The following is a 12,288-nucleotide window of genomic DNA, read 5'->3' on the forward strand; positions in this document are numbered from 1 at the left end:
AATCAGGATGGGTGTGTCAGAGGCAGTGTGATTGGCACAGGATAGAGCAGGGTTTAGGGCTGTTGTACATAGGGTCGCTATGAGTCGCAAATAACTCAACGGCACATAACAACAACAGTACACAGTGAGCTATAAAAAGAGACTAGTGGGCACAGAAACAAACACAAATAGATAGAGATGTCACAAGGAATGTAAGAGTAGAATGTTACAGAATTCTGAGAAAAGAATTTTTACCAGAATAAATAAAGAGAACTTTCTCAAATTAATCCCCTGAATTTGGACTTCTAGCATCTTAAACTAAATTGGTCTTTGTTAAAGCCACACACTTGTAGTATTTTTTTAATTATTATTGCAGTAGCACTAGAAAATTAGGACTTGGAATAACATAGTACTATTTTTCTATGACTGGTTTTAGCATCTATAGACTCAGTGCTCTTTGGAGATCTACATGTGTCTTGGCGTCCATCCTCCCCTGAATCTAGGAGATTCTCAACACAGGGACCCAGGTCCAAAGGATGAGCGTTACTTCAAGCTCTTCTTTCTTGGTGGTAGTCTAGCCCCTCTATCATTGCTTGCTTCTTTAATCTCTTTTATATCTCAAAAAGACTAACAATATAAGATACAACGTAATCTTGTAGATTGTATTCTGCTTCATTACCACAATTGCCTCTAATCCTGCCTTATGAACATTAAAAATGCTAGGATTTACAACACGTGGGATTATTCCATCAGATTACAACAAGAATGATAATTACATAATACTGAGAATTGTGTTCTAATCAAATTGACATGTTTTGGAGGGACACAATTTGTTCTATAACATTTGGTCTATTGGTCCTCAAAAATTCACCCTAAAAGTCTTAAATCAACTCAAAGTCAAAAGTTTTCTGGGGCAAAATTCTTCTTCTTCTGGAAGGATGTGATGTCTAGACTCCAAGTTATCTATAGTTATCAAAATACAATGGTGGAACAGGCACAAAATAGATATTCTATTACAGATGGAATAAACTGGAGGAGAAACAGGTAAATCTAAAAAACTCAGCAAGAAAGATGGACAAGCTCCTCTCATATGATTAACTCTATGAAAACCTACAAGAGGGGCCGCTATGAGTTGATTCCCTTATGTAATTAACATCACTTTTGCTCCACCTATAAGTAGTAAGGAAATGTGAATCTTTGACTAAATAGTTGCAGAAGGCATAAGAGTTTGTGAGAACTGATTGAACAGTTGTAGAAGATGTGAGAAAGTGTGTGTAAATCTGCTAATAAGTAGAAAGATAATAGGAGTGGTACTCTTTTCGAAGGAAAAGAATGTAATTTGATCTTAAAGTAAAAGGTCTATTTTCCCCCAAAAAGAGTAAGTGACCAAAAAGTAAAACAGGGCCTTGGAGAGGGACATCATGCTTGGGAGGGTGGAGGGACAGCACAGGAGGGGAAGACCCTCTACGAGATGGACTGATTCTGTGACTGGGGAAATCGGGATGGGTGTGTCAGAGGCAGTGCGGTTGGCACAGGACAGAGCAGGGTTTAGGGCTGTTGTGCATAGGGTCGCTATGAGTCGCAAACGATTCAACAGCACATAACAACAACAACAACATATGACTAGAAAGTAAGAGTAAGCAAATAAAGTGTAAGAACAAGTGAATAAAGTGTAAGAGAAAGTGTGTAATGAGTAATTTTATTCTGCGTAATGATGGATTGTTCTACACAGTATTTAAAATAGGAAAATCAAGTTTGCTTTTGAAACCTTTATTTTGGTTCAAAATACTCTTAAGAAGAAAAAGAGATGTGTCCCTACTATTATTGTTAAAATCTCTCCCTCCATCCCCCAAACCCAATTCAAGCCATGGTACTTTAATTTTTGAAAAATATTAATTTTTATTTATTTCTGTATAATTTTTAACATAAAAATGTTTTCTTTTCATTTTTTCCATTACTGTGCGTTTTCTTCCCCCTCTTCTTTCCCTCCTCAATACTGTTAAAATCACGTCTTTCTAACATACTTTCAAGTTTATATCTTTCAGACAACAATACAAATAGTCTGCACATGTAATCTCTCATGAGCTCCCAGATTATCTGTGCACCCTTGAATCAGCTTCCATCTAACTGTTGATCACTAACTACAACCCCTTCCAGCAGGAAGTACATAGAGTAGTTGTGGCCCCCACTCCCCTAACAGCAGTCAGAGCCCCATCCCAGAGGAGGCTGCAGGTTCCAGAGCAAGAAGCAGCCTTCCACCACACTGCCTCACCAGCAAAAGCCAAATTATTTACCTTCTTTTCTGTAATTTGCTTTACCTGTACTAAAGCATATTGTATAAGGCAAATAATATATTTTTACACCCTAAAAAACAATCTATAAAAGAAAAACAAGTAGGGGGAGATGTAGCTGCTCAGCTGACCGAGGTAGGAGCTGCCTGGGTTAAAGACAAAACAAACTCCCGGCCCTGGGACAGCATAACTTTGATTCTTACATTGAAGCTGCCATGGTACTTTAGAGAAACTAGTAGTTATGGAAACTGGCAAGGCCAGCAAATAAGAAAAGAGTTTACCGTAAATATTTTACAGTTAAAAAAAAGAGTTTAGCAGTAAATATTTCACTGGTTATTTAATGAAAAACGTATCAATAAAAGCTGTGAGGACTACAGGTCCTGAAGACACTCAACCATGAGTTCTTCTCCCCTTACCTAAGGAAAATCTTGAGTAGTTCTTTCCAATCATGGTACTTTCTCTGGTCAGAGGAGGGTGACAATCTAACTCTTTGAAACCCAGGAGGCTGTGGCCCGATCCTTTGAGTCCCCAGAGGCCATAGGTCTACCCTTCAAAACCCCAAGATTTGTGATTCTATGCTTTCACTGAGGGAGCTCTGCTCACCGTGCTTCTTGTCTCTTCCATTTCTATTTCCTGGTTCCTTGTCCTTTTATCCCCTCAGGCCCCTTCGACCAGTCCAGACTCTGCCCTCCTCCAGCAAGTGTTAGAAAACTCTTTAGCTCTATTAAACAAGGCATTCTAAAGAGCAATGACTTTGAAAAATGCTACATAACTTGGGAAAGACTGGAGAGTATTATGCTGAATGAACCACAGGTAGCCACAGGGTGTGAGGAAGGAGGAATTGGACTCGCTTGAGAGGCCAGAGCAAGGGAGAGTGACTCCACACACTGACCAGCTTTGCTCAGTGTGAGAAGTGACTCCACGAACTTCTGCATTGAGTGATATTGACTCTAGTAACAGCACTGAAGCGACCACTCCACCAGCAAGCTTCCTGATTGAAGGCACTCAACTCTCTTGCCTTTTGCCACTTGCTATTTTGCCACTGGACATCAGTCCTTTGGTCACAGTGCACCTATTTCTCTACCACTGTGCCTTACCATTTATACCATCTCCAATGTTACAATGTTCTTCAACTCCTTCTGAGCCCTCATTAGAATTGCCTTTGAAGGTCAGAATTCCACCAACAATTCTTCAAGGCAATCAAGGTTTTTACTATTGTTGTTGTTAGGTGCCATCGAGTCATAGACAATGAAAGTTAGGCGCCTTAAAATTCTTCTAGTCACTTCTCGTTACCCAATTCTAAAACCACTTCCACATTTTTGGTGTCTATCAAAATCTTGCTCTGTTTTTCTGGTACCAGATCTTGTTTTCGTTACCTAGTGCTGCTATAACAGAAATATCACAAGTAGATGCCTCTACCAAACAGAAATTTATTCTCTCAAAGTGTAGGGGGGCAAGAAATCTGAATTTAGGGACCCCACTTCTAGGGAAAGTTTTACTCTTTTGTAACCCGGTCTCATCTCAGCACAGCTAGTCTGCTGGGGGATATCTTGCTAAATTGATTGTAAATGCAAGAGATCAGATGGGCCATCAGCAGAACCTAGCTTGCACTGTCAACCCTCATGTGATAAATTAAATAATTGGCTCATTGGGGCCAGTTAGTTATGCAGCTGTAGATACAGATATAGAAACAAAGGCCAAATTTCAATATAGGGAAATGAGTCAGTGGTGGAGGGTCCAGAGAAACTAGGAAGAAGTGGATCATAAAGTCCCTTATCCAAGTCTCACCTGTGTGCCCAGTTAGGATATGAATCACTTGGTGATCTTTCATGTCCCACACAGCCACAGTACCATCTTGGGTGCCAACCACCAATTGCAGCTCTTCCAGGCTCCACGCCATAGCAGTGATGCCTGCAGCCAGACAACAGTGAACATATGTGCTTCTCTGTGGGTCCTCAACCCCAGGGTCTTCTAATGAACATCTATTTAATACTTAAGGGAATTGAAGCATAGACAGGCACACAGGTAGGTCATAGCAGAGCCAGGGCTGTCAGATGCCTGTCTGATGTTCAGTTGTGCTGTTTTTACTGCTCTTAGGTAGTGTTAGGGACTCATGCAGAGCTCTCAAAAAGCTGTAAGCTCTAACCCCTGTACCTGTGAATATGATGGTGTGTGGAAATAAAGGGTTTTTTTTGTTAGGTTAATGAGGCCATGCCAGAGAAGAATGGGTCCTAAACCTAGTAACTTTTGAGTGATGTCTTATAAAAAGAGCAGAATAAACACAGAACACACACACAAGGCAGAAACAGAGCAAAGATTCAATGAATACCAATACACAGAGGCAAGGAGAGAAGAATTGAGGGAGAAAAGATGAGCAAACAGATGGTGACTGGATGGATGGATGCATGTAAAGAAAAGTAACAGGATAGACAGGGTTAGGGTTAGGGTTAGGAAAAGGAAGATCTATGACAGATGGATAGAAGGAAAATGGAGGGACAGACGAGTAGTCAACAGAAGAAAAGGAGGGACAGACAGATGGATGTATGGAGAATGAGTGAGTTTGTGGATAGAAAGAAGGATGCAAAATGGGTGATGGATGAGATGATGAATACAAAGATCGGTGGAAGAATGAATGGACTGATAAAAGCATGGAAGGAAAAAAGGGTGGTGGATGAGCGAGTGGAGAGATAGATGGATGAGAAGATAGACAAATGCATGGATGTATAAAAGGAGGATGGATGATGAATGGATGGATGGATGGATGGATGGCAAATGAGTGAGTTGAGTACATGATGGATGAATGGAAGGGTGGGCAGATGGAAGGGAAGATGTATGGATATGAATAGATGTGTGGATAAATGGATAATGGATGGATGCAGGATGGAGGGTGAATGAGAGGATGGATAAATAGATGGAAGGATGAGTAGAAAACAGATGAATAGAAAGAACTAAACTTTCTTCTCTCACTCTGATACTATGGGGGATTTTATTATTCTCTCAATGTCTCAGGGGCTAGTAAGGAATCTCTCTCTGCGTCCAGAGAATACTAGCGTAAGTCTGTTGATTGCAGGAACTAACTATCTGTAAGATGAGAACTTGGTGTCTCTGAGATGCAGTTGGCATCCCCGTGGCCCAGGCTCATTAGTAGTATTTACTCCAGTAATCTGTAGTCTCTGGGGAGTCAGGGAGAGCCGAGTCAGTATGAGACAGCAAGGGCTTGCCCTGACAATACCCTTGGGAGTGTTGACTGGCAGAGGAGACCCCAGAGAGTAACCTGAAACACATGCCCTCAGTGATTCTGAGCAAGTGGGGCCAGGCAGGGTATTGTGATTCTGGGGAGGCTCACCTTTGTGGCAGCCAGTGAGGGTCGCCTGGAGGGGTCCACCGGGAGGTTGGAGGAACCCTGCAAGGGGCACCAGCACTGGATGAGGACACGCCCGGAACCAGCTCTGTGCCTGTTGACACAGCTGCCCCACCAATGCTGGGTGTGAGGTGGCGAAGAAATGGAGTCTGGCCAGGATCTCTGTGTAGAGGACGCTTCTCTCTGGAATAAAGAGGTGCAGGTTAAGGGAGGGACAGAATAGGCCAGGTGGAGCCACCCTGCCAGGGCTACAGAAGACATGAGTGAATGCAGAACCTTAGATATAGCCCCTATGTGTTCTCTTCAGCCTCATTCTCTCACATTCATACCCATGAGTGCCGGGCTACTTGTAAGAGGATTAGAGTGGGATGAAACAATCTTACTCAGGTCACAGCTCTGCTGTTACGTAAGGGAAGGGATGTATGGGGTGTGGCCTGTATCACCTTTGTCTTAGAAGAAATAAAAGGAGAGAGAGCAAGCAGGGAAAGAAGAAACTGACTACCACGAAGAAAGAAGGGCTGGGAGCAAAGTGCGTCATTTGGACCAGGGTTCCTGCACTAAGAACCTCCTATACTCAAGGGAGGATGCCAAGACACACAAAGATCTCCAAAGGATACTGAGTCCACAGATGTTGGAAGAAGGCAAGGACGTTCCTCCAGAGCCAACACTGAGAGAAAATTGTCCCCGAGAGCTGGTGGCCTGAATTTGGACAGCATAAGCTGGACTATATGAAGAAGAATGTGGCATCAGGATTGGAAGATGACTCATCAATGACCTGTGTTATGCAGATGATCTAGTTTGCAGAAAATGAAGAAGTCTTGAAGCCCTTACTGAAGAAAGCCAAAGTTAATAGCCTTCAAAATGGATTGTATATCAACAAAAAGAAAGCAAAAATCCTCACCACGGGACCAACAGGCAATAATGTGATAGATGAAGAAAAGATTGAAGTTGTCAGTGACTTCATTTTTGGATCCACAATCAACATCCTTGGTAGCAGCAGTCACGAAATCAAGAGATGTGTTGCATTGGGGAAATCTGCTCTCAAGAGCCTCTAAAGAGCAAGGATGTCAGTTTAAAGACTAAGATGGTCCTGATCCAAGCCATGGTATTTTCAATTGCTTCTATGCATCTGATGGGAGCTCTGGTAGTCTAAAGGCAAGAAGCTGTGCTGCAAACCTGAAGGTACATGTTTCAAAGTCACCAGCTGCTCTGCAGGAGAAGGATGGGCGATCTCCTCCTGTGAAATTAACTGCCTCTGAAAACCCACTGGAGGGTCAGCTATGAGTTTGTTCTGACTCGATGGTACACAACAACAACAACAATGCATCTGAGAGTTGAGCAACGAATATGGAACACCAAAAAGAATCTATGCCTTTGAGCTGTAATGTTGGAGAATATCAAAAGGACAAACAAGCCTGATTTGGAGGAAATACAACCAGGGTGCTCCTTCGAGTCAACGATGGTCTCATTTACATTTGGGCATGTGGTCGGGAAGAGCTGGCCTTTGGAAAAAGACTGGGGAAGGTAGAAGGTCAGAGAAAGAGAAGACTCTTAACAAGATGAGTTGACACAGTGACTGTAACAATGGGCATATCAGAGACTGTAAGGATGGCACAGGATAGGGCAGGGTTCAGATCTGTTGCTTTTAGGGTCACTGAGTCGTGGTCTGCTCAATGGCACCTAAAAATCATGAACAAATCTCCCAAAGAGTGAGAGAATAAAGTTCTGTCTGGTAAAGCTACACACTTGTGGTTAGGTATGTTGTGGTCTATATCAGCATGTGATCACTAAGACAGATGGTTTCCTTAGCACTTGTCAGTGACAGAAGATAAAAATTTCCTTTGGTTGCTATAACAAAACAACGTTGATGGCTGGAAACAAGAAAATGTTATATTTTTAATAGTTCTTGAATCCAGAAATCTGAAATAAAGATGTTGGCAGGGCCATACTCCCTCCAAACACTCTCAGGAAGAATCTATTTCTTTCTCTTTCCAATTCTGGTGGCTCCATACATTCTGAGCTATGCCCGCGTCATTCCAATCTCTGCCTCCGCTGTCACATGGCCTTCTTCTCCGAGTGTCTCTGCAGCATCTCTTCTGTCTCAAGGCTCCCTCTGTCTGTCTTATTAGGATCTATACGATTGCATTTAAGGCCACTGTGGATAATCCAGGATACACGCAAGATTCTGAGTTTAATCACACTTTTTTCAAAATCGGTTCATATTCTCGAGCTTCTGTGATTGTTAATTGTCTTCTAATTGGTTCTGAATTACAGTGGCCTTAATGTGAAACAGCAGTGTAAAGATTAATGTGAACCTAATTGAAGCTCCGGTCTTTTCAATTACTTGCTATGTATCTGAAAGCTGGAAAACAAATAAAGATGACAGAAGAAGGCTCTATGCCTTTGAGTTGTGAGGTTGGAGAAGAGTACTGAATATCCTACGGATTGCCAAAATAACAAGTAAACATGTCTTGGAGAGAGTGCAACCAGGGTGCTCCTTCAAAGCAAGGGTGGTGAAATTTCATCTCACATACTTAGGGTATGCTGTCAGAAGGGGCCAGTCCTTGGGAAAGGACATCATGCTTAAAAAGGTGGAAGGTCAGCAAAAGAAAGGAAGCCTATCAATGAGGTGGATTGACACAACGACTCTAACAATGAGTTCAAGTCCAGCAGAGATGGTGACGGTGGCACAGAATAAGGCAGAGATCAGATCCATTGCTCATAGACTATATGCTATGAGTCATGTAGTCACTTGATGCCATTTAACAACAAGAAGAAGAAGAACTAGAATGAAATGTTGACCATAATGTCATCCCCATAATTAGGGGCATGTTCATGTCCATTGAGGTGGTTCTTGGGCCAATCCATTTCACTTAGGGTCACCCTCACCCTTGCCAGCCTTCAATTTTTCTAAATATCATGCCCTCCTCCAGTCATTGGTCCCTTCTGATTATATAGTCAAAGCAAACATGTACAAAAATGTTCACTTGTGGTCCATACAGTTTCTACTGGGTATCTTTGAAATTTAGTTGATAGGCCTTTCTTCCCAGTCTGTCTTAGCCTGGGAGCTGAAACTTGTCCAACATGAGTGATTGGAATTACCTTAGTTATTCGGAGCTGCTGTAACAGAAATACCACACATGTGTGGTTTTCATGATCAGACACTTCTTTTTTTCACAGCTAGGAAGCTAGAAGTCCAAGTTCAGGGTGCCAGCTCCAGGCAGAGGCTTCCTCTCTCTGCCACCTCTGGAGGAAGGCCATTGCCCCCCTTCTGATCTTCTGCTCCTGGGATATTTTCTTGTGCCTTGAAATCTCTCTTCCTCCGTTTCTGCTTACTCACTTGCTTTGTTAATCTCACATCTCAAAGGAAATCCATTTAAGACACTTCCAGATACTACTATTGTCTCATTAACACAGCAAAGACAATCCTCCCAAAGTGGGATTATAGTTACAGTCATAGGAGTTAATTTGTGGGGGACACAGTTTAAACGATGACATGGTGACAGAGCTTCCAGCATCAAAGCAGTACTCAATCCACCACAGAATAAAAAATTGATTGTTATTGTTGTTGTTGTTAGATGCTGTCACGTCAACTACAGCTCACAGTGACCCTGTGAAAAGCAGATTTAAACCTTGCTTTGTCCTGTGCCAGCCTCCTGATCTCTACCTTGCTTAAGCCCACTGTTACAGTCATTCAATCCCTCTTGTTGAGGATCTGCTTCTCTTTCTCTGAACCTCTACCTTTCCCATCGTGACGTCTCTTTCCAAGGTCTGGCTACTGCCAACAGTGTGCACATAGTATGTGAGACAAAGTTTCACCATCCTAACCTCTAAAGAGGTCGTGGTACTAGGGATATTATAGCTAATGTCACATGGGTCTTGGCAGAAAGTAGAGAATACCAGAGGAATGTCTATCTGTGCTTCATTGACTATGCAAAGGCTTTTGACTGTGTGGCTCACAACAAGCTGTGGCTGACTCCGAGAAGAATGGGAATCCCAGAACATTTCACTAATGCAAAAGCTATACTTGGACCAAGAGGCAGTCGTCAGAACAGAGCAAGGAGACACTGCTTGGTTCAAAATCAAGAAGGGGGTCCGTCAGGGATGTATTCTGTCTCCGTACCTTTTCAATCTGTATGCAGAACAGATCATCCAAGACGCTGGGCTGTACGAGGAGGAATGTGGCATCAGGATTGGTGGAAGAGTCACCAACAACCTGCATTATGCAGATGACACAACTCTGCTTGCTGAAAATGAGGAGGACCTCAAGCGCTTGCTGCAGAAGGTCAGGGACTGCAGTCTTCAATATGGACTGAAGCTCAACATTAAGAAAACAAAGATTCTCACCACTGGGCCAATTGGCAGCATCAGTATGGATGGTGAGGAGATTGAGATAGTTAACAGTTTTAGTTTGCTTGGCTCCACAATCAACACTCTTGGTAACAGCAGCAAGGAAATCAAGAGACGAATTGCATTGGGAAAGTCAGCTGTGAGGGACCTCTCAAGAGTAGTGAAGAGCAACGATGTCAGGCTGGAGACTAAGGTGCGCCTGATCCAGGCTATAGTCTTCGCAATTATGTGCTATGCATCAGAGAGTTGGACAGTGAATAGGGTTGATAGAAAGAGAATTGATGCCTTTCAGCTGTGGTGCTGGAGAAGAGTGTTGAATATACCATGGACTGCTAGGAGAACAAACAGGTTTGTCCTGGAGAAGGTGAAGCCAGAATGCTCCTTGGAGTCAAGGATTCTGAAGCTTCGTCTGACATACTTTGGGCATGTTGCAAGGAGGGACTGGTCCTTGGAGAGGGACATCATGTTTGGCAGAGTGGAGGGGCGGCGAAGGAGAGGAAGACCTTCGATGAGATGGATTGATTCTGTGACTGGAGTTTTTGAAATGGCTAGGTTGGCACAGGATAGAACAGCATTTAGAGCTCTTGTACATAGGGTCGTTATGAGTCGCAAACGACTCGATGGCACGTAACAACAACAACAACCTCTAAAGAGCACTTTGGTTGTATTTCCTCCTGATAGATTTGTTTGTTCTTTTGGCAGTACATGGGATAGTCAATACATTTCACCATCACCACGATTGTTCTTCAATCTTCCTTATTTACTGTCCTTGTTCATTGAGCATTGTTGTTGTTGTTTGGTGCCGTCGAGTCGTAGACGACTCATAGCGACCCTATGAATGAACAGCCTGAACACTGTTCATACATAGAGTTTCCAGAGGCAAGCCATTTCGGAAGTGGATGCCGCTCCTGCTTCCAGGCTTGTTTTAGTTGGGAAGCTCCAGCCAACACTGTCCACCATGGGTACCCATTACCACGACTGGCACATCACTGTCACAGTCTTCAGCATCACAGCAACATGAGTTACCTCTGTACAGCAACGCACAGACCAGTGCTATACCACCTAGAAGAATGTTTGACAGGAAAACAATTTGAACCTGGCCCGAGGGTTCTCCGAGCCAGCACACGGCACAGGAGAAGATAGCTTATCCTTCTCCTGTGGAGCAGCTGGTCAGTTCCAACTGCCTGCCCTTGGGTGGGCAGCACAACTCCTGAGGCCACGAGAGCTTCCACAGACAATAATAGGTAGGAATGTGACCTCAAAAGCTTGATTCTAAAGCCAAGGCAGGAAGACGTGAAGCTGAAGTAGACTGCTCACTCTGATCTCTTTGTTGGCACTTCCTACCTGAGAGGCCTGGCTTGGTCTGCTGGTACATGGAACGGGGCAGGAGCAGGGCCATAGGACTTAATCACTGAGGGTGCCAAATTGAAGGCAACCCCAACATACTCAATCATCAGAATAAACACTGGGTTTTTTTAATGCTATGGTCAACTGATATTCAATAAGGAAATCAAAGCTATCAAATGGGGAAATGAGGGAGCTCTGGTGGCCTAGTGGCAAGAAGCTGCACTGCAATCCCAGAGGTATGCTGTTCGAGTCCACTAGATGCTCTGCTGGAGAAGGAGGGGCAATCTCTTCCTTTACCAGTCAGATCTGATTTGATGGTACACTCATAAAAAATAATAAAATAAAATTTTTAAAAAGTGGGGAAATGATAACCTTATCAACAAATGGTGCTGGAAAAACTGGACTTCCACCTGCAGAAAGCTGAAACAGGATCCATATCTCACACCATGCACAAAAATCAACTCAAGGTGGATCAGAGAGCTGGGAGGAAAGCCCAGAACCATAACTTTCATAAGAGACAAACTGGGATCAAGCTAGCTTAGAAACGTTAGTCCAAGGTATAAAGAGACTGCCAAATACAACCAGAAATTCACAATCTGAAGAGGATAAAATTGATGCATGGGTCCTTCTAAAGATTAAATCTCTGTGCACATTGAAAACTTTCTTCAACAGGGTAAAAAGAAAACGTACACACTGGGAACAAACATTTGGTAATACCATCTCAGAAAAGAGTCTTATAATGCAATCTGCTTTAAAATATTAAAGTTCGTTTTCTAAAAAAAAAAAACACAAAACAACAAAACCTATCATGAACAAAACATTCATCTAGAGCCATGCCTAATTGACCTGAAGGAAAAGAGAAAAATCAGGAATACTAATCATATTTTTGGTTTTGTTATGTACCATCAAGTTGGAATTGACCCATTTTCAGAGGCCATTAATCACACAGGAGGAGATTAG

General features: G+C 42.9%; 1 protein-coding gene across 1 annotated transcript in view; it reads right to left on the reverse strand.

The window, feature by feature from the left end:
• NWD1 (NACHT and WD repeat domain containing 1) overlaps positions 1 to 12,288 on the reverse strand; it is a 94,364-nt gene that overhangs the window by 27,111 nt on the left and 54,965 nt on the right. The window contains 2 exon segments of the mRNA XM_006898323.1: positions 4,059 to 4,181; positions 5,617 to 5,814. Coding sequence (XP_006898385.1) covers positions 4,059 to 4,181; positions 5,617 to 5,814 — 321 coding nt within the window.

The sequence above is a fragment of the Elephantulus edwardii genome, unplaced genomic scaffold (genome assembly GCF_000299155.1).
Source record: "Elephantulus edwardii isolate Elephantulus edwardi_28Jun2011 unplaced genomic scaffold, EleEdw1.0 scaffold00226, whole genome shotgun sequence".
NCBI lineage: Eukaryota > Metazoa > Chordata > Mammalia > Macroscelidea > Macroscelididae > Elephantulus > Elephantulus edwardii.